This window comes from Antrostomus carolinensis, unplaced genomic scaffold, assembly GCF_000700745.2.
Source record: "Antrostomus carolinensis isolate BGI_N321 unplaced genomic scaffold, ASM70074v2 scaffold7599, whole genome shotgun sequence".
Lineage (NCBI taxonomy): Eukaryota > Metazoa > Chordata > Aves > Caprimulgiformes > Caprimulgidae > Antrostomus > Antrostomus carolinensis.
Genome location: NW_010337798.1, coordinates 171 through 25441, shown reverse-complemented (window position 1 = coordinate 25441; position 25271 = coordinate 171). Strand labels below are relative to the sequence as shown.

General features: G+C 36.3%; 1 protein-coding gene across 1 annotated transcript; it reads right to left on the bottom strand.

The window, feature by feature from the left end:
- Window positions 1-2292: 2292 nt before the first annotated feature.
- LOC104530638 (sorting nexin-14-like) lies at window positions 2293-22192 on the bottom strand (the record flags this gene model as incomplete). Its single annotated transcript, XM_010175295.1, has 11 exons — window positions 2293-2443; window positions 10384-10442; window positions 11555-11679; window positions 11966-12121; window positions 14031-14145; window positions 14290-14370; window positions 14483-14527; window positions 15377-15452; window positions 15808-15964; window positions 18180-18264; window positions 22105-22192. Coding segments are annotated over 11 exons (1138 nt in total), but the record flags the coding sequence as incomplete, so codon positions are not given.
- Window positions 22193-25271: the final 3079 nt, after the last annotated feature.

Below are 25271 nucleotides of genomic sequence, written 5' to 3'. Positions count from 1 at the left end.
CATTCTGTGATTCTGTGTGATTCTGTAACCACAGCACCTATATTAACTGTAAGCCAGGAAGTATGAATTTCTGGAGTTTTAAATCCTCTTTCCAAACAGATCACCAAATGTAGTGGCTATAGGTTGTTTCAGACTCTATCAGTTTGTTTTATCCAACAAAGCCACTAATTTGAGTCTAGAGGTCTCTTTGCTGCCTTGTGAACAATACCTGTGCTTTAATATGCAGAATATCTTTTGCTATATTTAAAATTTAGCTGACAAACAACTGAGTGTGGTTTAATGGAATTACTATTATCATGTTAGCAGCTTACAAAGCTGCTGCCCAGAGCCACGGAAAGCTGCTATCACGTATTTCTACCCCTACGCAATTTCCTTAGACTAAACGGATGTTTCCTATAGGATCCAACTGCAACCAACACGACTCTGTCAAAACAAAAAAAAAAGTCCACCCAAAACCAAAGACATTGTTTGTTTTCTGTCACAATGCCCAGAACTCCATTTCACTACTATTCTTAAACTTCTATTTACCTTGAATCCACCAAGCTTACATTAACAACAATTACTTAAATACCTAATCAGGATCTGTGGAGGAGGAAATAACTCCCATATCCTCTGTATATAAGCTAATCAGAAAGTTGCTAAGCCTGTATATTGCACTACCACCATCTTACAATTACACTGTCATTTCCTAGATCACGTTTTTCTTGTCCTTGCGAGCTCTTCCTCTGACCCTGTGATGCCTGCTAAGAAACTACACCTCAGCACTTACTGTGTGACCTTGTTAGTGTTGAATTCTGAAGGTTCAGTATTCACTCACGAAGTGAAGCCACGGCTCTGTCCAGCTGTTTGGACACAGTAACCGTACAACAGTTCAGTATTTTCTTTTCCCATTTCTTCTTCCCATCCACATTTAGCAAGTGAAGGGACTTAAGTATTTCTCAAACTTTGTCTACGGTGGTTTCAGTAAAAATGTAGTATTTAATTAATTAATTAAGGGATTTGAGACAATGTTGCACTTACAATTTTCCATTCTTGCCCAAGCTAAAACCATTCTGACCATCTGAAAACCTTCCTTACTAAGGATTAGACTCTATATTGTCTGTCTCTCTTGCTGAATTCAGCAACTTCTCACAAGTAATTTCTTGTGCTCTGGCACAAAAACATGTTCCTTCTCTGAGCTCCACTGCTTCAATTTCACTTCTAATAATTCCTCTACTATAGGAGAGTTATACTTCCACGCCCTTTGGCTAACAGATTGTATGACAGCAATGCTGCAAAATTAACCCATTTTCATCAGAATCTTGCCTCAAAAATAGAGAAGTTAGAAAAACAAGAACTTAACTGCCCAAGAAATTAATTGCAACAGTTCTGCCCCCTTAAAGACATGACTTAAATGAAGATTTAGCCTCTACATAAAATGTCGCTTTTTTCCTCCTCTTAAAAAAACCAAACCAAAACAACCAAAACCAACTCTACGCATCCGTCTAGAGTTATAAGTTGCCGAGTTCTTCTTATCCTCTCCTGAAAGCAATTCTGAACAAGGTGTATAATATAAACTTGCATTTACACTTTTATCTTCGGGCCATGAAAAATGAGTTAGCAGTTTATCAAGGTGACAAATGCTTAAATGCTTTTTTTGTTAAGAACAGGTACAAAAGGTTGAATTGTCAGACACACTGTAAAAAATCCACGACCAATTCCCTCCTCTTCACTTTTTAAAATTTTCCATTTGTCCCCCAACTGTGCTTCAGATACCAATGTTCCACGCAATAATTCTGCCACTGGCTCTATTCATTGCTGTTCAGCATGAAAGAAAAACACTTGTCTTGGGCATCTCTCTCAACTAATGAGAAAGGACTATCACCTCACGATCTTTAGAGAAAATGCTGCATCACAGACCAACTTGACTGCAATTTCTCCACTACTCTGTCTATGGCTATAAAGTTTTATGGCAGGCTGCAGATGGAAAGCCATGCATGCAGTCCTATGCATACCTTATTATCCAGAATTATAAAAAGGCACAGAAAGTTTTTAGAGAAAAATTCACTGCTTACAAAAATGCCTGACACTGCTACTTCTAGTGCTTCTCTGTACTAAAGCAGTAAGCTCAGAGGCACAGTAACAGGATGTGGCCTTGGCTTGTGAATAGGAATACAGGGAAAACAAGGCAACTTCATCAGAAGCCAGCACATGGAAGCCCTGCAGTGAAGTAAGACAGCAGAAAAGGCAGAAACTTAACAGTTTCAAATAAGGAAAGAAAAAATCCACCAACAACAAAGGTTCAAAGACAAATTAAAAGCTTTTACTCACAAAGTCATCTTCTCCTTCATTTAAGTTATAGTTCGGCAACATAGCTCCTTCCATTGCAGAACTCTTGAATACACCTTTTATTTTGTTGCCTATTCTGCTGATTCCAAATGATTCTCCTCTCTTCTGTGTGGTCCTAGGATTACAGAAGCCAGAGTTCACAACACAAGGCATATTATTACACAGCAGCTCAGTAGACTGTTGCACATCATTTGCAGATAAGAGAAACAACTCTGTAAACAAGTAGCCAATATATTTACAATTCCACTTAAATTGAAATTAATTTATGGCGATTTTTTTTCTCTGATCAATCAGCAACACTTCTTGAATACACTTTTATAATAAGATATGAAATTTCCATGTGCTTAAGCACGAGCAAACATTAACACTCTTACAATAGTATCCCAGTAATGCAGGACATAGAATAAACAATTAGCTATGCAAAACCATTTTGTTTTGACAGCAGAAACTGTGGTATTCCTACAGGCATGCACACCAAGAAGGTCACTAACTCTGTCCTTTTCCATGTACTCAGAATTAAACATTTATCCACTCTTGCCAAGTGGTGTAAATGGTGTAGTTAGATGCATTTTTTCACACAAACATCCCAGAATTTTACAAGCATGTATGATTCAAGATAGATCTTGACTTTCAAGCATCAGGGACAGACAAAAGGAATGTGCAAGGAGCAAGACTGAGCATGAAAGAAAACAGATGCAACTGAAGAATCTTGGCTTGAAGAGTCAGTCTGACTGAAAGATGAAAACTTTTAAAAGTCTTGCCACTTATGATAAAGCATCCAAAAAGCAACAAGGTATGAAAAAATAAAGATAATCAGGCAGGAAGGACACTCCTTACTGAAAGAACACATTTTATAGCATTCTTACATCCTTACACAAGACCTGACACTGAAGATTATTTCTTACATAGAAATGCTAGTAATTCTGGAAAGAAAAATGTTTCAGTTCAATATGGAATCAGCCTAAGGTTAGGCTGAGGTTATGGCAATTCAATAAATGCAGTTAATAGGCAAGTTAAAAATCAATACAATGAACTGCAGAATCAAAGACTCAAAAGAACATTATAGATTACTGAGATTAAAAGCACAATTAGTACTTTACAGTACCAAAAAATATCCTATGTGTTTCTTCTTCCTTTAAAACAAAAAATTACTAACTACTGAACAGGAGTACTAACAGAACAGCAGAGACCAGCAAGTAAAGAAAGCATCTTCGTCGCCCACAAAACCATGTTGACAACATCAACTGCTGACTCAAAACATGCATGCGTGTGTTACTAACGATCTTCCTGTTTATAATTCTACCCAGACTGTGTACATGACTAAAATCGTGTAAATAATCCACTGTTTTTCCAAATCTTTTGCTTTTTCTATCTCATATTATTACCAGCTCCAAAGGAGACAGGCACCATCTATCTTACTTATCTCTAGTAACCAAAGATAAGGTTGCTTAGCTGTTTGTAGTCTAAATCCACTGGACTTTTAAACAACTTATTCTACACGTTACTGTGCTAAACCAAACTTTTTCACATTGGGGACCTACCAGAATCTTGTTCGAGAGCTTTATCACTGGGCTAGCAAAATACAAACCTCATTCAGACAAAATTAGACAGCTTTTCTAGAAGGGTAATACTTCAGACCTCTCGCTTGACTCTTGAAGAAGTTTTCATCACTCCTGTGAAAACTTGAGCAGTTCTCAAGATTTTGAACGAAAACATTAATTCACACAAACTCAAGAGATTTGATAAGACTATGCCAGGCTCTGATCAGTTCTTTCCCACACTGATCACGCTCCAGCTGAAGGCACAGTACAGCCTTGCCTGTAACTGCAGTGCTGAGCTGTATGGAGCCAGGACTCAACCTGATAGCTAGGAACCAACCCTTCCTGTCCCAGTGCTGAGCCCAAAGATCACACCTAATCAATACAGAGCTATCACTAAACTAGAACAGGTATAAAGTGACAAACTAGGATGGGATCTCTGTGTAGGAAGATACACAAATTCAGAACAAACACTGATGAATAAGAGGGTACACAGAGACATGGTGGACAACCCATGGAGAGAACGTAGGACTGGTTTGGCAAAAATCTTTGACCAAGCATGCAGAGCACAAACCAGTTTAGATGAGCATGGAAAAAAAAAATCAGGGATGTTAGCAGATAGACAACAGGATGATCAATCTTTTGAGGATGCTGAGCAAGGAAAAAAAACCAAAACATACCAAACAAAACAACAAAAAACAAACCAAACAAACCACAAAACACCCAGGTATCAGGATGAAAACCTAGTAGAAATAGGAGAAAGAAATTGAGGTTAGGTGGAACGGAAGAGATGGGACTAGGATATGATCAGGTTCAAGGCATGGAAGAAGAAAGAAGAGAAGAGGTGGCCTGTTTAGACTAGAGAGCAAGTCTTTCAAGACCCGTTAATTCTGCTACTGTCAACAAATAGATATATACACACACAGACACACACACAGGGGAAAAGTATCCCACTCCCTCTAGTGCTGATCCATGTAACAGCATTATAGACCGTCATTCTATAGTTGCTTTCTTGGCAGGGCCCTGAGCACAGAGTTCCAACATTTCTGATGAATGATGTGACAACAAGAGATTGGAATACATTTCCCTTTTTTTTTTTTTAAATGCTCCAGAAGTCACAGGTGGAACATTAAAAAATTAAAATTGTTGTTTGCTCTATAGCTGGGAATTGCAGACCAAAGATCGCCTTTGTGCCACTGTGGCATTCTTCAATCGTGGATGGTTGCAGAATAATTTTTGCACAGGATCCCTGATTCATTCAGCACACTGAACAGATCTTTGCAAGTGATCAGCCAGGGCTATGGAGCTGAGCAATGTTACTGTGAAGCTCCATGGGTCAAGAAGTACTAGACAAGTCGTATGTATCAGGACAAGCTAGATATTTACACGCATGTGAAGTCAGAGTATCATTTTCTTTTGGCTGACTAAAACCCCTACACTCAACTAGAATCATAGAATGGTTTGGATTGGAAGGGACCTTAAAGATCATCTAGTTCCAACCCCCTTGCCATCAGCAGGGACACCTTCCACTAGATCAGGTTGCTCAAAGCCCCATCCAGCCTGGCCTTAAACACTTCCAGGGAGGGGCCATCCACAACTTCTCTGGGCAACCTGTTCCAGTGTCTGACCACCCTCACACTGAAGAACTTCTTCTTAATAGCTAATCTAAACCTCCCCTCTTTCAGTTTAAACCCATTTCCCCTTGTTTTGTCATTAATTGCCCTTATGAAAAGTCCTTCCCCAGCTTTCTTGTAGGCCCCTTCAGGTATTGGAAGGCCGCTATAAGATCTCCCCGGATCTTATAGCAGGAGATTAGGAGAAATACTGAGCGCATAGAGCTGCACTTAAAAAAAAATAAATCAGTGAATTGCACTTGTATCTCAAGTACTTCTTACTGTTCAACAGTCTAGCAAGTTATAACTCAATACACTGAACTGGTACATAAAAGATAAAAAGTGTCTATATATCTTGATCCCTGACCTGTAAAATGAGGTTGATAATGTTCCTTCAAGACTCAAGAATGGTATGAGTAATATATGAAATACTGATGCTCTGAAAAATTCTAAGGAAAAGCCCATACTGAAAAAAAAAATGTTTTCTGAGTTTGGATAGCATGTACTTAAAGAGGCACGAATAATGAGAAAACAAACCATTGAACAGCTATTAAGGCATTAATGAGTGACCACAGACTACCTAGAGCAAATTATAAAAAAACCAGCATATGTTGTAATCAAACCTGAACAACCACAAGAAAAGCTACAGAGAGAACCAATTTGGGGAACTGCTGGTTTTGAGTGTTTGATAATATTCATAAAATGGTTATATTTGCATGCAATGTTAGGCAATGATCATCCTGGACACAGCGGTGCAAGATAAAACAAGCAGTTAAGTGGATAAAACCTCAAACAAGATCTGGAAATGTGACATGGAGTTAAAGGAAATTTTGGAGCAGCTAGTGGTCACAGGCCGAAAAAAAAAGCTTCAAGTTATGCAAATATATTTCAAAACTAATAACAACAAACAAATCATTAACAGCAAACAATATTAATATATCGCAAACTTATGAAATTAGCAATTAAGCAATTTCTAAACACTTGTGAAGAAGACATGGGGAGTAAAGCTTATTGTGGGGAGAAATGCAGTTTAGTCCAGAGAAGACATTCACATTTTTACAAATAAAATGGACAGTTAATTGCTCTTATAAAGGCTGTGTGATGCAGTCATGAGAGATGAGCATAACTAACACACAACATTTATTGAGTGTTAGATAGACTTACCGGAAGTCATCCAAACTCAGGCTACTTCTGCAACAACAGGCACATAAATTACCTCAGAGCCCAGGAGAAAATAATGTTAAAAGAAAAAAAAAAACAAAACAAAACCACAAACCAAAAAAACCCCCCAACAAGCCCAAATTTGACAGACCTATCCAACAAAACTGAATAGGCTTTGACCATCACTACAAATTAATTAAAAAATGTGATACAATTAGGAGTTCCTGACCTAAAAATCCTAAGAAAGTGAAATGCAAACAATACCTGCACATGTCATCACCACAATCTTTTCCTTCGAATTTAAAACCTGTTATTGAAACTTGCAGGTCTCCACTGACATTTAGCACAAGTAGCTACCAACTTAAAGAGAACAACTTTCATTCTTAAAGTTACCCATCATGCCAAACAGGCAGCTAACTTTTCCTGTAACCTATGTTCAGAAGTCATGTAGGAATCTAGCTCATTTGGCCAATACATTTTATCTAATAATACCACCCTCTAGTCGTCCTATTAGATACAGTAAAAAAAACCCCAAAATATTAAAATATCTTTTTTTTTTTTCTTTTTTATTTAACAGATTTTAAGAACTGTCATGTATTTTTTACATTCTACATAACCTGGTACATGGAACCAATGCCTCAGCATTCAACTTAGTAATTCCAATCAAGATGTTTAAATGTACATAAATGTACATAAACACAGTCACCACGCACATGATTTTTAATTCACTGGAGCTACTGAATTCTGGACAAACTAATACAGGATTAAAATATTCACATTTTAGATTTTGTTTTACAAGAGGAACTGATTCTAAGGTATTTTTTAGTCACGTTAGCTGCGAAACTGGACGCATAACTTACCAAGTTGGAACTGATGGTGACAAACAATTACATCGCACACAACTGTTTGCAAACTTAATTCTGTGGGTTTTAATCCTAACCACTCCCCTAAATTGTTAGTATCTTTCCACTTGGTCCTTTACATGAGAAATGTTTTAATTTTATTGCTATCTCAATGATGAGAAATCAGAATGTGCCTATTTCTGTATGTGGTCACGGTGTGCAGAAAATCAGGGCAGATACACAGCTATCCAGAAATCTGAGTATCACACAATGACTTTTCTTTTTTAGTTGGACTTCCACAGAATAACTTTAAGTAATGTATTATAAATACACAAGAGAGAGGGGGGGAAAGAGAGGAGAGGAAGAGGGGAGGGGAGAGAGAGAGAGAGAGAGAGAGAGAGAGAGAGAGAGAGAGAGAGAGAGAGAGAGAGAGAGAGAGAGAGAGGTAGAGGGGGGGAGAGAGAGAGAGAGAGAGAGAGAGAAAATATTCTTGTCCTCTCTTCCACATACCCAAAATTAAGTCACCAGAACTGGAAAACATTAGTTGTCACTGGCCACACGCATTAAATACTAGGTGGAAAACATCAGTTATGAAGTTAAACTGTTGACAACTACAGCTAGTTATTAAGTTATGAGAATATCCTCATTGTGACTTCTTTACACTCCAGAAATACTTGGGACTTCTCATCTATTACATCTATTACCTCAGCAGTTTTCATAACACATTATTTGGCCTATTTGTACACAAAAAAGCTATGATTATTTTGTACGGTTCAAAGAAGTGATTCAGACCAGAAATTACATGGATTGTCACTTCTTCCTACTTTCCCACTTGTATTTTCTAGAAATTGCTCTATAATTTGCTTGTCTTGCAATAAATGAAAACTTTCAACACGTTACCCACACATGCATTCCACTGGGACTTCATGTCTACTACTTAATCTGAGTTTTTAACCAGCAGTGTCTATGCAATACATACACAGTACCCCTAGCAAAGCTGGAACTAATGCTAGAACAGGGAAGAGAAGGCAGGATAAGGTATATGCATATGGATAACATTGGAATAATTCCATAAGTAACCCTTTTTTTTTTTTTTCATTGGCAGTAACTGTGTGTACAAGACTCTGCAGAGGGAAACAGGCACACTACTTGCAGATAGGACCTCAGATAGGACCTCTGTTTCATGGAAATAATCAGAGGCACCACTCAGGAAAATACAGTATCTCTTATCATAAACCAGCATATATACTCAGGACATTCAAATTGGTCTAAAACATAAACCAGATACATTTTCAGTAATGCTATGGACGCTGTTTGAACTCCAGGGAAATATGTTGTAACAGTTCCCCCAAAATTTTGCTCGTTTTGTAGCCAAAGATGTATTTAAAGAACTCCAGGTAGAGACTGCCTGTAATTTCACCCTTTCTGTTTTGGAAAGCAAAGCACCAAGGTCACCAAGAAGGTGACCTAAATGTTTTCATACTTGAACTAGATTTAAGAAGCGTATGACAGGATACTCTCCACCCTTGACATGAATAATTTCGGGAAAGATACCAGAAGGTAGATTTAAAGGTCTGGATGAAACCCTGTAGCCATCTTTGACAGAAGCTGGAGTGTGTTTTAAGGTCACCACTCCTAGTGCAGAATCACACAGGGGAGAAATGCAGTTTGGTCTAGCTGCTTTCCATGCCTCTTTGAAAAAGAGGTATGGAAGAAAGAGAAGTTTGTCGACACCAATTTGAGAAAACACTAGGCCAAAGCTTGAGACCTGGAGCTACAAGTAAAAAGACTACATAACAGATGTCACCAATGGAGATAAATTAAAGAGAAAGATCACATAGTTTTTGAAGAACATTAGCAGGGGAGAAAGGGTTCTCACAATAATTCACCTCACACAGGGCTGCTGCTAGGTATATCTCTAATGAAAGCAGCAAAAGTTAAGTAAATTGCTGTTACTCCTCTAGAAGAGTTCTAATGAAAGCAGCAAAAGTTAAGTAAATTGTTGTTACTCCTCAATCTAAGATGATAAACACAAGCATTTTCTTGTGCAATAAGAAATGAAAATAAGCATTTTCTATAGTACCGTGAATCTTATTCCATACCAAGAAAGTCTATCCAAATTAAAAACTGTCTCACTGAAGTTTTCTTTCTTTTGACTGAACAGTAAGAGCAATTCAGTTGGGCTAGTCTATGACTGAGCCATTCAGCATAAAATGAAAGACAAGAAATGATGAGACCTCAAGCTCACTCAAGTCATTCCTACAGTGGAAGATCACCCATCCATACCACAAGAGATGCTCTTCTCCTCCACAGGCCCTAAGGAACCTGAAGGTATAGTTTGTAGGTACACAGCCCAAACCCAGAAACAAGGCTTCTGATGCTACATTTCCACAATGAACGGGAAGAACTGGGGAACAGAAAACTCATTTGACCTAGGAGAAATGGCGATTCTCCTTGTTATAACAAGAGAAGATTCCCATTGCATGACCAGGTTGGTTAGACACAAGGTACACTGTACCTATTCCCATAAGACCCGAAATCCAAGACAACCCAGCTTTGCACCAACAAGATGGTATTCATATATACAGTCAATTAAATTTCCACTTTATTTCCATGTTATCTTATTCTCAGTGTACCTTTATTTTACCCTTCCGCCTTCTCAAATGTTGAAGTTTAAACCACATTTTAAGTTCTTTAATGTAAAACACTTAAAGCGAAGAGACATCTTGTATAATACTGCTTGCTCCTTCAGTATGCAATTTGCTCGTTTGGAAAAAAAAAAGTAGAGCTGAAAATTTAGTTAAATTAGTATCAGGCAGTAGCAAAATTCCTATTGTTTAAAATCTTTATGCTTTTAACTAAAAACCAAATAAAAATACTTTAAGATTCTACAATACCTACCTGTTAAACTTTGAATTGCGTGTTGGTGACTCTGCTCCTCTTAAAAGGTGTCTGAAGTACTACAATAGACAAATAAAGTATCAAAGAAATCACTGGATTAATTGAGGTAAGGACTACTATGCAATAGCTTTTCAGAATTCAGGAAACAAGAACAGAATTAAAAGCCAAACAATCTAGCAGTTAGAATATTAATCTGGAAAAGGACAGACCAAATTTGCAATACATGCTCACAGGACTACTTGTTTTACTCTACACAGCCTTGAGATTAAAAAAATAACAAAAACTAAACCAGAAATAAAACTAAAGTTAAGCAACAAAATTCATATCTCCTTCTTGTTAAAAATCAAACATTTGAAGCATTATAACTATTATGGGACAGATAAGCACCAATATCAATTCTGAGAAATATACTTTATTAAGAATAATGCTAAGTAAGATAAGTACTCATTCCCAGCAGAAGTCAACATGTTCTGCCTCAAATAAATGTGAGAAGCTTAATACTTAATCTGATTTACACACACAAACTCTAAAAGGGGCAGGAATTCAGACTCACCCCTGTATTTAAAGTGCTTCCTATTAGAAGGCTTTAGGCAACAGCCCAGTGTGGGGATTTCTCCACTCCCCTCACCTCTCCCCCCCCCAAAAAAAAAAAAACAACAAAAAACCAACCCACAAACCTTGCATTCAGAACCCAATCACAGAACAATCTCAAATGCCTAGCAAGTATCTTTGAGTGACCTTTCTGAAAACAGGACACCTCACTTTCAGCTGCTGGAATGCATAATATTGAAGTTACCTAAATACAATCTTTGTATCTTCCTTTAAGTACCATTATATTTTAAAAAGTCAATAAAGAGATTCTTAAAAGTGTTTTATGTCTATCATGCAGATTCCTTTTGCACCAATTTGCAATCATAAAGGAAGGAGTGGAGAGGATTTTGCAATAGCAGTAATACATACAAATTGTTACATCAAAAAATGGAAGTGTTTTCTATTCTGTTATGTTGAACAAGAATACATTCAATTTTCTTACTGAGATTGGTCCCAGCTCTGGCATGCTAACTAAAGTGGAATATGGAGATATACTTTTCACTTCCACATGCACATTGCTGTTGTAAATAGGGTATCCTAAAAAAAACAGTCTTGCTTTAAGCCTACTCTTCACACTTACCTCATCACTGTGACAGAACATAGGAGTAAAAACGTTCTCAAGCAGAGAAAGTACGTGCTCATAAGCTTCAAAAAGACACCTCATAGTTTGGAGTTTCACAACATCCATATACGGACCTTCAGCAACTATAAAAAAAAATTGTAAATACAAACATATATAAACATATTGGCATATAAAGTCTGGGTTTTTTCTGGTCTGAGTTGTGATTCTTTTGCAAGGTACTTAAGTCTGAAATAAAATACAGAAATAAGCTGACAAAACAAGGCTTAAGCACAATACAGCAAGGGGGTAACAATTTTTAAAACTATGACAAAAGTAAAGATTGATCATATTTAGATGAATTAATCTTCACTTTATTCAGAATGCTGTTTAAATTCCAGTGTAAATTGCTCCTTTCAAATTCAAACTTACTTCTTTGAATCTCTTCCACAATAAAAGGGTCAAATCTAATTTTGTCAATGCTTTCATCCAAACAATAAGTTTGGTAAATTTTCTGTACTTCCTCATGAAGAGACATCTTTTCAGTATCCGATAGTTCTGGCCGCAAAATTCTGTCATTGAATTCCTCTGAGAAGTAAAGGAAAGAAAATGCATTTGTTGATCCACTTGGCTAACAAACAGCATCTTGAAGCTGTAACATCAACTCATTTTCCAGCTGATACAGTAATTTGTAAAACTTTAAAATTTACAGAAAGACAAGGCATTTCAAAATCTCAGGTAATAAGGTGGTTGCCTTCTTATTAACTCAGATTCATATTTGTTCATAAAATTATTACTAGAAAGATATTGCAACTAAAACTAATTATTCCTTATCGCAGTAAGGATAAATTCATTAAGTTGTTTCTGGAAGAAAAATTAATCAGAACAATGATTTTTTTCTTCCTAAATTGCCAAATTGTATATTGCAGTTTTCTTTTAGCATGATCTCCAGTTCATGCTAGACACACAAGAGCCCCAACAGCACTCATCAACCAGTCATCTACCTATTCTGCTGCAATTTCTTTCCCAAGACCCAACTCATCACAATATTTTTCAGTAACACCTTTAATATCAAACTAACTTGAGAATGGACTTCCCCAACAAAATAAAAATTCTAGTCAGCACAATTATTGTGCAATCCTACTTGATTTTTTGGCCCATCCCATTAATAGCATGACTACTGGCCAGAAAGAAGGGAAAATGAGGTAGTGTTTGATTCATTTTTCAATTAATAGACAAAACAAATTTCTTCAGAGAAAGTCTACCAAGACCCTTCTGGGGTTTTTTGGGTTTATTTTCCTCAGTAAGTGCTTCTTATTCAAAGTGTTTCTATCAAATTAAGAACAAATCTACAGTAGACAGTTTGAGACAGCATAACTTGAGAGATCTAAATCTCTTTCTTTGTTTTATAAGCTAACATACAGACTTGACACCTATGAGAATGCAAGTTTAGAAGGAAGAAAATGCTGAGGTTTACCCAAAAAAAAGACTGATCATGGACAACAGCCACAGTCTGAGTAATCTTCCTGCTAGAAGAAGCAGCTCTAGTGTGCTCTAGAAGGGTCATCTTAGAGCCCCCTGCAGATGCCACCAGCACTGAAAAGTTAATAACTTTGTTGGTTTTTTGGTGAAGAGTTTTTCTGACAATAAGCCAATGTCTGGAAGGATTATGAGCACATAAGAAGCTGCACACACAGAGATTACTTCTACTTCTCTTATGTAATGATTACTGCAGTATTTTATGAGATAAAGTCTGTCTAACTTAATTTCACATCTTCCTGATGTATATATGGGTTTGGGATATGAAAACATACCCATTATTTCCTATGCAACATGGAAATACTTGTTTACTAAAAATAAACAAAACTACATTATTTTGGTAAACCAGTAATTAATTACTAGTTGACCAAAAAACTTGAAATAAACCACTCTAACTTAAAGAAACTTCACAGAAAATCTTATCATTGGAAAGAAGGCTTTTCAAACGATACTTGTGTAATGGTAAAACCAAATGCATGCTTCATAACCAAGGTACAGGTTACTGAACAGAAGGTTTCAACACCTTTAATGTTCCTGTTATGTTTCTGTTCTTTCCAGAAATCAGAATTTTAAAGCTAAAAGAACATGAGCAACTCTTCATTATGAACAGCTCTTTTCAGTAATACTTTAGTAACCACATATTAAAGAAAGGCAGCTGCACTTTGTATCAGTGGCCAGAACATTCTTCTTACAAGAATATTCTATTTTAAAATGTCACACCTTTATCAATAAACAGAAACACACTTAAGAGCTACAGTCCATAGCCAACATTAAAGGTGCAAAGATTAGCATTCAAGAATCAGGATGCATTGAAGTAAGCAAAACACAGATCCTGAAAGGTAATCTCTTGTTTAACTATGCTGCCTAGTTCTCAGACTGAATACTCAACTTCAATGTGCAAATGCTTAAAGCTTTTAAAGATCATCAAATATATCTCAGCACACATATGCAATCTTACCTACAGTCAGGCAGAACTGCAGCACATGGACTGCCCCTTCCTGTTTCAGGAAGTTCATAAATCGAAATAAAAGGTCTTGCTGATCTCTGATCTCCTTTAGCTCCAGCTTCAGGACCTTAGTAGGTTAAAAATGCAGTCAGACGATTTTCAAACTTTCAGTGAGTACATAAATAATGGAAGTAGTTGTAGAACAAAAACAATCGGTAAAGTCAAACACTTATTCAAAACAGGAAAGGGAATAAATGTTGCCTTTGCTTACAGACGGTTTTTTATTTCTTGGCTCTGCAAATTTCTGAAGGAATGGAATCAATGAAGAAGTAGGTTCAGTTGCTTTCTCAGGCTGTAGAAAAAAATGACAAGAGACAATTGGGTAAGAAAGCTTCCTTAGTGGGTGAACAAACTACTTGTAATTAATCAATTTTTTAATTAATTTTGCCTTTGTCAGTACTCACTGGACTATCATCAATGAAGATCAGCAGCAAATGGTTGACAGTGTCCTGAAGGAAAAGACAATATAAAATTACTGTTAAAGAAACCCAACAAATTTGAAGAAAATAATTTCACTACTATGTTATGCAAATCTGTGAATATATTAATACTATTAAAAAAAACCCCAAAGTCTGGCAACACATCTTTGAGAATTGACCTTCAACAGTCTCTTCAAGTATTTACAACTCAGGGAATTTTGGAAAAGACCTGCCCAGAAACATTCTTCACCCAGTGGAGGAAAGCTTTACAGAGTATTTTTTACTGTTAGCACAGATCTAATGAACCACTAATGCTTCCACAGCTACAGTACTTTTTGCTTGCAGCTAGCTGATAGCTTCAGAAGTATTGCAATTTTGTCTATTAAAATAGATGTGTAAATAAAATCAAACATGGTAGTGTTCCATCTTTAGAAATAAATGCCCTCTTATTTGCAGAATTAACGATAAAATAATTAATTTCAATGCAGGTGACAAAAAGGCTGGTTTACTTACACTGCTATAAAGATATATACAACTAGAGTTCCAGTAACTGAGCCCTTGCTTTAATGTAGTTAGAGCAATCTGAAGGTGCTTATACTAGCACAGCATTCTCCCATTTGACAGGAAATGCAGTTCTTCATTAAAAATACATTAAGAGATCATGTCAAAACTGTATTTTAGTCAGTTCAGTCAGTTAAGCACTCAAACCAGTTATAATGAACAAACAGAAAGAATGGCCACAAGATTTATTTTTCTTTTACCCAGTCAAAATGCACAGCAAGTCAATCATTGTGCATCATTTGCTGCACCACAACACATTTCATAGGAAAACAGTAATACTGAATAAATTAAGATTATTCCTGTGCTCCAAAGTCTTACAGGATCAGCTAAGAAATCCATTGAGGGAAGGAAAACAGAACCAGGCAGGATCTCTCTAATCAGAAGAGCCAGGGATCTGAAAAGAAAAAAAAAAAAAAAAGAAAACAATCAGAAGCAATACTAGATTACATGATTTTCTAAGTGAAGTTTCCAATACCATTACACATTATGGGGAAAAGGCAAATATTTTAGTATAGATTACATGATTTTCTAAGTGAAGTTTCCAGTGCACACATTATGGGGAAATGGCAAACATTTCAGTGTTTAACAATACCTTAAGTGTGCTAGACAAAAAACCCATAAGCAAGGGGATAAGAAGGATGGATGAGGAGGATGACTCTGGAGTTCATTTTTTCACTCCCCAAAATTATGGCACTACATACATAGTATGCAGATACTTTAAAGAAAACAATTCTAAATAATTTCTATACCTGCACTCTGTCGACTTTGGGGGCAAAATATAAGGAAAAAGAAGTTCAGTAAGCTTTCTTAAGTAGTGAAGTTCATCTCTTCGGCTTCTCAAAGCAACGTGGAGTTCTGGTCCATATTCTTCTAAAGCAGCTTGCTGTAAAAATTCTGCATTTTTTACTGCAAGTAAAACACAGTATTACAAGCTGTTTCAGCTCTTTCTTACTGTGAAATAAGAAGTGATTGCTTTTCATTTGAGCTAAAAAAGTTAATACTCTTAGTACATATACAACTGCCAAAGGGACACAATGTTGAAACTTCACAAAAGAACCTTGGTTTAGACTTTCAAGCCTGGATACGTAAAAATAAAACCTCACACTGAAATACAAGTTCCTTCACCAAACAATTGCAGTTTGCATGGTTTCCAGAATTTTTCCTCATTTATAATTATTGAAGAACTCAACATCTTGATTTTTCTAAAAGACTGCATTGCCCAAAGTCTGCCTCTACTTGCTTTTTTCCTGACCTTCTTTCATGGTTTCCCATTTATTTGGCTTCTGCCTATTGACTTGCCTACAACACAATTTGAAATCAACATAAACTTAAAGTTTTATTCAATCCTGTTATATCTGTTTCCTGCTTAGAATATTCAGAAACAAATGTAAAAGAACATGTATTTTAAACACAGTGTAAATCAAACCAAAATCAGCATGGGGATCTGCAAGAGTGCTACCTCTTGTAAGCAGCTGTATGAAGTTGGAAGAATACCTGCTTTATCAGATTAAAAACTATACATATTCATTAGAAGCTACAATGTTATATTCCTTCAAATCACTTCAGATGCAAGAACTGAGCTGGAATAAGTCACACCTAGTTTCACTAGGAATCCAGCACAGCCTCATGCCAAGAACCACACCAGGCACAGGTCAGGTACCTAACACATACCTGTTATCTAGAAGGTTAAAGCCTGTTTCCAGCACATGGAACATAGTACAGAAGCCTGCTAGCTTGCCTTTCACAACCAAAAACAATGAGTAGTTATCAGCTGATACGGAGGATGCAGGAATGTATATTGTCTGATAAATGTGCCCAGCTGGTGTCACTAAAAGCAGAGAAGCAGCACACACTCTCTGGCAAGGACAGGTAATGAATCATGGAGGTGTCTATGCAAATACTGAGGACTTACTAAGAGACATAAGGGAAAGAAGAGCAGGAAAAAAGGAAATGTCCCCTAAAGCGATAATTTGAAAAAGGATTTAGAAAATAATCAGACAGAAAAGGCCAGGCTCAAGTAGCAACCAAAGCAAGGCCTGAAAGCTGCCTCTGAATCACACATTACGGCGGCTGGTTTAGCAACATTTACTAGAAAGCACTACTAAAAGTAATTTTCAGCTTCTACTTCACATATCTGCCCTCAGGGAATGAGTCTTTGCCTTCAAAACACTGAAAAAAGTGGCTATATTTTCAGTGCTGTACATTTAAAATACAGTTCTTTGCTGCTAAAGAAAGTGTTTCCAACTCCTTAGTAGAAATCAAAGTATGAAATTTGGCATAAACAGCACTGCAGGACAATCTAGTATCTTGAAAACATGGTTGTGCTCTGAAAAACATCTAACCTGATCACACTATGTCTCATTATTTATTGCCCACTACTCACTCACAGGACCAATGGCATGTATTTATGGATATCAAGTAGATGTTTTGAGGGAAGGAAGGAAAGTTCCTGACTTCAGTGAAAGTAAACATATATGTGTAAAAATTGAATGAAACCACGTTTAGTACATACAGCACTGTGGAACACAGCCAGTGAAAAAAAGAAAGGTAACTATTTTCCAAATATTGCTTCAATTTGCAGTTTCAATACAATTTTTACCTTAGGCTTGTGAAGATATTTTTATTTGGATAATAATTAAATATGCTACTGCTCAAAATCTCTCCATGGCTTATAAACATAAACCTAACTTTTCAACATATTGAACAACTCCAGTAGCTGCTCACATTTGTGTGCAGATGTGAAATCATTCCAGCTCTGAGAGTTCCAGTTGCAGCACAGTGCAGACATGCAAATCCTTTCATTTATAACTGCTAATCTGGAATACAGAGGAAAAGCTTCAAGAAGCATTGCTGAATGACCTTGATTGCTCTGAATAGACAAAAATACATTTCTGTTTGCCACACAGAGAAAGAAATTTAGTATTTTAAATGTGGGGAAGTTAAAATCAAAACTTTCTCCTATTTGTCTCTGCAATGGCCAGAATAAAAGTGCTAAAGTATCACTTTTTTTTTAAAAAAGGATAAGGCAGTGAGGAGGAAAAGATTTAGCAAATATAATAACAAACATGCAAAATACCATTTATACCTACCCTTCAAAACTGACAACTTATTGAGTCTTTACCTTTCTGCCGGGCCTTGGCTATCACTTCGATGTGTTTCATTGCTGCCTTGAGCATTTTCTTTGTTACAACAGTTGGAATATCCACCTAAAGAACAGTTTTAAAAGAAAAACAGAATTGTTCTAGGTTGTTGGTTTGTTTTGGTTTTTTTTCCAAAATTTATTACAGACAACAACTATCAAACATATTAATTTGCTTATATGTCCCCATTCTAACCATAAAATGAACTGTTAAGTAACAACCCCTGAATTCTCTAGGTGAGCTGACAGTAGGCTCACTCTTCTGGACAAAGCATACATCATGTACAATCTAAATGGCATAAACAATATCTTTAACACATTTATTGTCTATTTGTTCCCATTATGATTTTTCCATTGCAATAATTATAGCAATACAGCTTGATTTGCAAGTCACAGTATGACCCCTAGTACAAAATGAAGATTTGACCACCAACAAAAGCAAGTTAACTACATTCTGCACCTAGTACTTGTGCACCTTAACCCTCAACAATCAAGTCCACAAGGACTAAAAGCAAATATGTATATGCAGAAAAAATGTCACAGCACAGGTGATGGCAGAACCAAAAGACAATTTGAGTTACTGAGTCAAGATGACTGTTAGTGCCAACAATGATGTCACGTGATCCTGCTCACAGGTCAAATGCTCCAGCCCCAACCGTCTTGGTGGCCTCTTGCTTGAACCTGCTCCACTCTATCAACGTGTCTTTTGCAATGGGGAGCTCAAAACTGGATGCAGTATCCCAGATGCCAAGTAAAGGCAGATAATAACTTTCCTTGATGGATTGGCTCTGCTCCTATTAGTACATTAATCCTATTAATACAGGATACTGCTGGCCACCTTTGCTGCCAGTACACACTGCTGGCTCGTACTCAGCTGTCTACCACAGAGCCAGGTCCTTTGCTGCAGAGGTTCCCTCCACAGCCAGTCAGTCCCCAGTCTGTACAGTTTCAGGGATTCTTCTTTATCAGCTGCAGTAGTTTCCAAAGAAACTTATCTAGAAACTCATTTACACTTTGCATGCTCTTTATTTTAAGCAAGAACAAAAGACATCTCAGAGGAGCAGAAACATGCAGTTGCAAATGTTCAAAATTTAAGACTTCTGAACATGGTTTGTTTGGGTATTTTCCCCTTAATGGAGTTTGTCCCTCCTCAATACCAGGTCAAATAAAGACGTAAGTAATGAAACAGAAGCATGAAAGTTGTTTTTGCCAGACAAGGAAAGAAACAGTGTAACTGCTAAGGACAGAGCTGACAGAAAAGCTGTTTTTTTATTCATTCATCCAAAGAGAATAGCTTGTATTCCTGCACACTCCTCTGTAATATTTAAGGTGCACAGCTACAACCTGACTTGGCCAGCCCAGACAAGCTAGTACAGTTGACTAGAACTGCCTAAAACTAATTAAATTAAGGTCAACTCCTATTTACAAGCAAGAAAGTAGGAGCTTCTGCTCATCAATGGAAAACCTTGTCCTTTGGGACTCATATTTCTCAACACTGTAGTAGACACTATCACCTTTTGACAAAAATTTCAACCAGATGCAGGGCTATCTACACCACACTGCACAAAGGGAAACCCTTTACTTTCCCTTCAAAACCCATAACTAACCCAGAAATGGCCACAAGGAAAATCCAGATATGAGAGAGAGAGAGAGAGAGGAGAGGAGAGAGGGAGGTATTTCAGCATATACATAAGAGCTGACTGGCCTGAAGTTACTTTATTCAAAAACCACACCTCAAAAAATCCACCTAGGCAGCCTTAAACAGAAAACAAAGGAATTCTTTTCACTGAAGCAATTTGTACTTTTCAGTCTTAATTGAAAAGCAAAAGATTCTTTGGCATAAAAGTATAACAATATAACCTAAAAAAGGAAAAAAAAAAAAAAACCAACTGTTTTTTTCATACACATAGTAGTTCCTGAATTTAGAAGTTTTATCTCTATTAGCTAGAACTTTTGCTTTCAAGCATTTAATAATAAATCCAAATCAAAGTACAGCTGTTTGGCAAAGACATAAGACTATTTTATTTTGCAATCAGTGATTAATTTCTCCTTAAATGAGGTTATAAAGGACACAGCATCAGAGCTGAAAGGCTATAAAACATTCTGTCATAACCCTTTTCAGCTAACTACTGAAGCTTTAAACTATGATTCCTAAAATGACAAAAAGTTAGTACTTTATCTGCAACTTGCACATTATATCTTATTTCTATGCACAACACTTTCAGTAGTATATGCATGAGTTCAGGCTGTCTGCATCTGTACATGGGTGTGTGCACACACAGGAACACTTGTTCAGCAGAAAAAAAGTATGAGCTGAAAAAAATAGGAGAGCATGAGACACCATGCTCCCCTGCACGACTGAGCATGCCAAGTTTCAATTTTGTTCCAAAACACAAAGTTACTACTATGTTTTCAAAAAGCTTGAGATATCTGTACCATTTCACACAAAGAGGCAAAATAAATTATATTATTCCATAGGATGCATATAAATAAATCTACACTTGTAAAGAGAAATGCATTTTTGTGACAGTCTTTATTTTTTGTAGTTCCCCTGACAGTGCTTAATGCTTGTACACATCATGAGTTTTTCTTGCACATATTCTCTACCAGAGACACAGAAGTGAATATATTACATTTATTTCATTACTGTCCAAGGCAGATATGATAAATTAATACTCTACTTAAAGATGCTAGAGCTGATCTGAGATAACACGATTAACACCTTATTACATGATGGACAGAAATCATCATTTTCTGCATCAACAATGGATCTACAAACAATGCAACAGACACCTGCATGCATTACACCTCCAAGTTAAATTTTAAGACCTTGCTCTAGCTGTTCACTTTGAAAGATTTACTCCACTTTCACACCTCCATACAATGTCTGCACTACACAGACATTTCCTAATTTTCCCCCATGTTCACTTTAAAAAGCAACATGTTTGAGTTAGAGTAAACAAGAAAGTCATCTGGATGTGATATATAACAAGGACGGAATCAGGCTGTTAATCAGTCATGACAGAGTACATGCACAATATTGCTGTTACTAAGGAAGGGAAAAGGAACACACATTTATGGCAGTTGCTCCAACAGAGGGGCCAGCACTGAGTAAATCTGCAAACTGATTTAGCAACTCTTCCTGCTTAGAATAGCCAGAAATTTAGAAACAGTTCCTGTAAAACAGGCTTGAAGCACTTTACCAGAAAACAGAGTAGACGTGCTAATATATTAAAAACAGCCAATAAAAAAAAATACTGAATCTTTAGTCTTCAGAATGTTTCTTAAGAACTACATTAATATAAGAACCATACCTTTTTTAATTCTTATAGTAAGCTACTCACTTAATGACAGTCTATTCTTTATAGACAATGTAAGGATCTTGTCTACATTTAAAGAAGTCAAGTACACAGAAGTTATGAGACAGGTACACTGCTAACCATTTTCTAACAGTTCTTTTTCAATAATTCTCAAAATTGTTTCCACTTGGATTAAGTCACTAAAAGACAGCCAAAAGATCATCCCAAGGTTTTAATAATGCCTTGCACTGGTGTAAAAAATAAATCCATTTGCAAGAATCATAGAATAGTTTGGGTTGCAAGGGACCTTCAAGGATCCTGCCGTGGACAAGGACATGTTTCACTAGAGATCAGGTTGCTTAAACTCGTGCCCAACCTGACGTTGAACACTTCCAATGATGAATCTTCAAAGATGGTTTATAACCAGGAATGGGATAAGCTCCGGAAGAAGGAAACAGACAACACAAGAAACTTAGATGGAAACTGCCTATACTCTTGGTAGGACTGACTTTGGAACTGCCATTTTAAAAAAATTAAAGTACTTGCTACAGATGGGTATCAGTTATTTCTGATGGAAAAACAACATTAAAACCTCGAAGTTACCTTACCTTGTGAATGCGCCGAACTAATACAGATGCAAAAAACCTCAGTGCGCCTCTCAGTTCATCCACCGCCGATTCGTCATCAGTGATGTTTCTGCAGCGTTGCAAAGCGTGGCATGTAAGAAAACAGAATAAAATACATTAATATTCATCCAACCACAATACATTCAGCACTACTAAAAGCTGGAATAAGAACATTCAATGGTAACACTTCAACTGGTATTAACTGAAATGAAAGCTACCAAGTGTGGGCAGACCAAGCAGCCTCCTATTCGAGTAAAATACACAGCATTCCCACTGTGTTTGTGCACAAAACAATGGCTTAGGAAATATGTCAAGTAAATTGAAATTATATACCAATTCCTGCTCTAATAAACTCTCTGTATGATTTTCACTGAGTAAAATCTAACTCCGTTTCCACATATGTGAATGTTTCCTAGTTCAGTGGCATGAAGTGAAACTGAATTAATTTCAGCAAAGCCTTTGGAATAAGAATACTACAAGCACATACCCCAGTTAAGCTAGTCAAAATTGTACTTTCCATATTGCATATTACAAGACCTTCTATACTCCATAATTTCAAATAATTTTATTCTATTTTAGTACAAACTTGTCTTTGTTAACCTCTTTTGTTTAAGTTTATAATAAAAATTGGTAGTTTATCTGGTAGCTTTTAATGAAATAAGTACACCCCTTTTATTTCAGCTCAGCCTCTTCCAATAGAAAACTTCCATTGGTATTTTCTCTACAAGTTCTAAAATTTAGATGCCATTTAATACAATAATGTTCTCTTTTTAAAATATAAAATTTCTGGTCAAAACAGAGACTGCTATTTCCTAGAAGGGAAAAGAAAGCATAGCACGGGAAACCAACAAATGACAGAACTTATTTTTTTAAAAGTTGATCTATTTTGATGTAGCATGAAACGTGAAACCATCAGTTACAAAGAAAACAAAATAAGAACTTCAACATATAGGCAAGTGGAACAGAATTTAAATTATTTAACATGCTTTCCTCTTGGAAACAAATAAATAAATAAAAATTTAAACATATTCCCAAATCACTATATGTCAAAATATCATCTAAACTTATTATCTGGCTTGACAGTTTCCATCTGCTGCAATAAAGGATGTTCAGTGAAAAATCATGGTAAAAATAACTAAAGTTGATTCAGGAAGAAAAATACGTAATTCCATGTCTTTTTTGGGAAACGATGAGAACGGGAAATACACTAAGTCTTAGATGCAGAAACTGCAACTAAACTGAGTGGAAAAAGATCACGATAACAACATTCCACAAAATGCAACAGAAAGAATAAAAATCTAGCAGCATTTAAGCATATCTGGACATTAGAGTATGACTAAAGATACTGGTAAAACTGCATTAGAATAGCTGAAAAATGACACAAGGAAAGTTACAACCTGCTTTAGCTAATGACCATATGTAAAAGTCATCAGAGTTTTGGGTAATAAATGAGTTTGCATATGTAGTAAATGCAAACATTATTTGCATTTAAAAACACGGTACAAGCAACAACAGTACAATTGAAAAATAAAAATTTTATGCCTATAACACCATTTTACATTATTGAGCATCTGATGTTTTTCGAGCAGTGTTAGCCTGGCTTATAGAGTATTCAAGCGCACGCTGAAGATGAACTGCGAGGTGCAGATAACGGTGACCTGACAGTCAAAGAATGCAACTAATTGCATGAAAAAGCACCTCAAAGAAAGGGTCCTGGCATAAGGAATACAACCGTCCTCCAGCAGCTAATCATCTGCAGATAAGAATAGTCTAGGGGAAGGTTTGGTTTGTTTTAAGAACAGCAGCTGACGTTTTGGAAGCAACACAGTTAGCAAATACCCACTCTGTCAAAGGAAGCCAAGGGATTAGCAAACAAATCGTATGACTCTATTGCTAGCATTTGACAGACAAGATACATGAAGTAATTTGGGTCAAGAAGTTGTTATTTTATTGACACTTGGATAGCCAGTATCTTGGCTAATTCGACTTGGACATGACTTTATGCCACGTACTTTCACATCGAGCCATAGGTTTGCAGAGACATTCTTTTAATCACCAGCAAACTGAAGACTGGTGAAAAAAACATCAAGAACTTGTAAAATCTCAAATCTCTAGTGACACAGTGGAAGGTCCAAATAACTCGCTTGGAAACATTTTTTAAAAATTGGCTACATTTTCTCAGAATTTGAGAAAAAAAAAAAACTTAAAAACACAACTGTCAGTATAACAGAGAGATTTGTTAAAAGAACAAGGCTCAGCCTGTTAATTGTAAACAGTTACTGAGCCCGATGTCTCAGAATGAGAGATACACCCAACTGCTATTGCACGCAAAGTCCGATGGGATCTACTGATAAATGAAAACCATATACAAATACCGAAGTGATTTTTCCCCCGCCGTGTGCCAATTATTCTTACAGAATTTGGCCAACTCCTATCAAAAAGATGAAGAAAGTAAGTTGCAAGCTGATAGAACAGTAAAGCTATGGTTTGTAACTCAGCAAAAATCCTGAATTTTTCTTGCATTACTTGCATTTAAAATAGAAAAAGCTCCATATGTGAAAACACTGGTTTTAGCCACTATCAAAGAAAAATGTTTTCATAGTAATGTTAAACAAAAATGTGGTAATTACTGGATTCTACTCTAATCTGAGAGAACTGGAGTTGCAGTAGCATCAATGACCAAGAAATTCAGTAAGCATAGAGTGACTCATTCAAACTTTAAACTCTCCTATTTAAAATGAGGTGGGTATAAGCAAGATACTGTATAGTTTTATTGTACAGCATACAGCATAGGCAACAGACTCAGGCCAATATTTTGTAGCTCTGCAAACTTGGATTACTTACAACTGTGCTCTATTCTTCTCGGATAGTTGAAAAAAATCTTAAAATACAAAAATTTACCTATAACCAGTATAAATACTTTGAAAAATACAAAACAAAAACCACACATAGGTATAACTACCTATTTCAAGAGACTTGATTGGATTTTAAGTTCCCCTAACCTCATCCAAGTTTAGGGATGCTTGCCTCTAAATTTTAACCTGCTAATAAAATATTAGAAATTCTTACACAGTTTATTAATGAAACAAACATAAAACACAGTTTTCTATGCTTATAGCACTTTATTTCCTGAGCAATAAATCTATGAT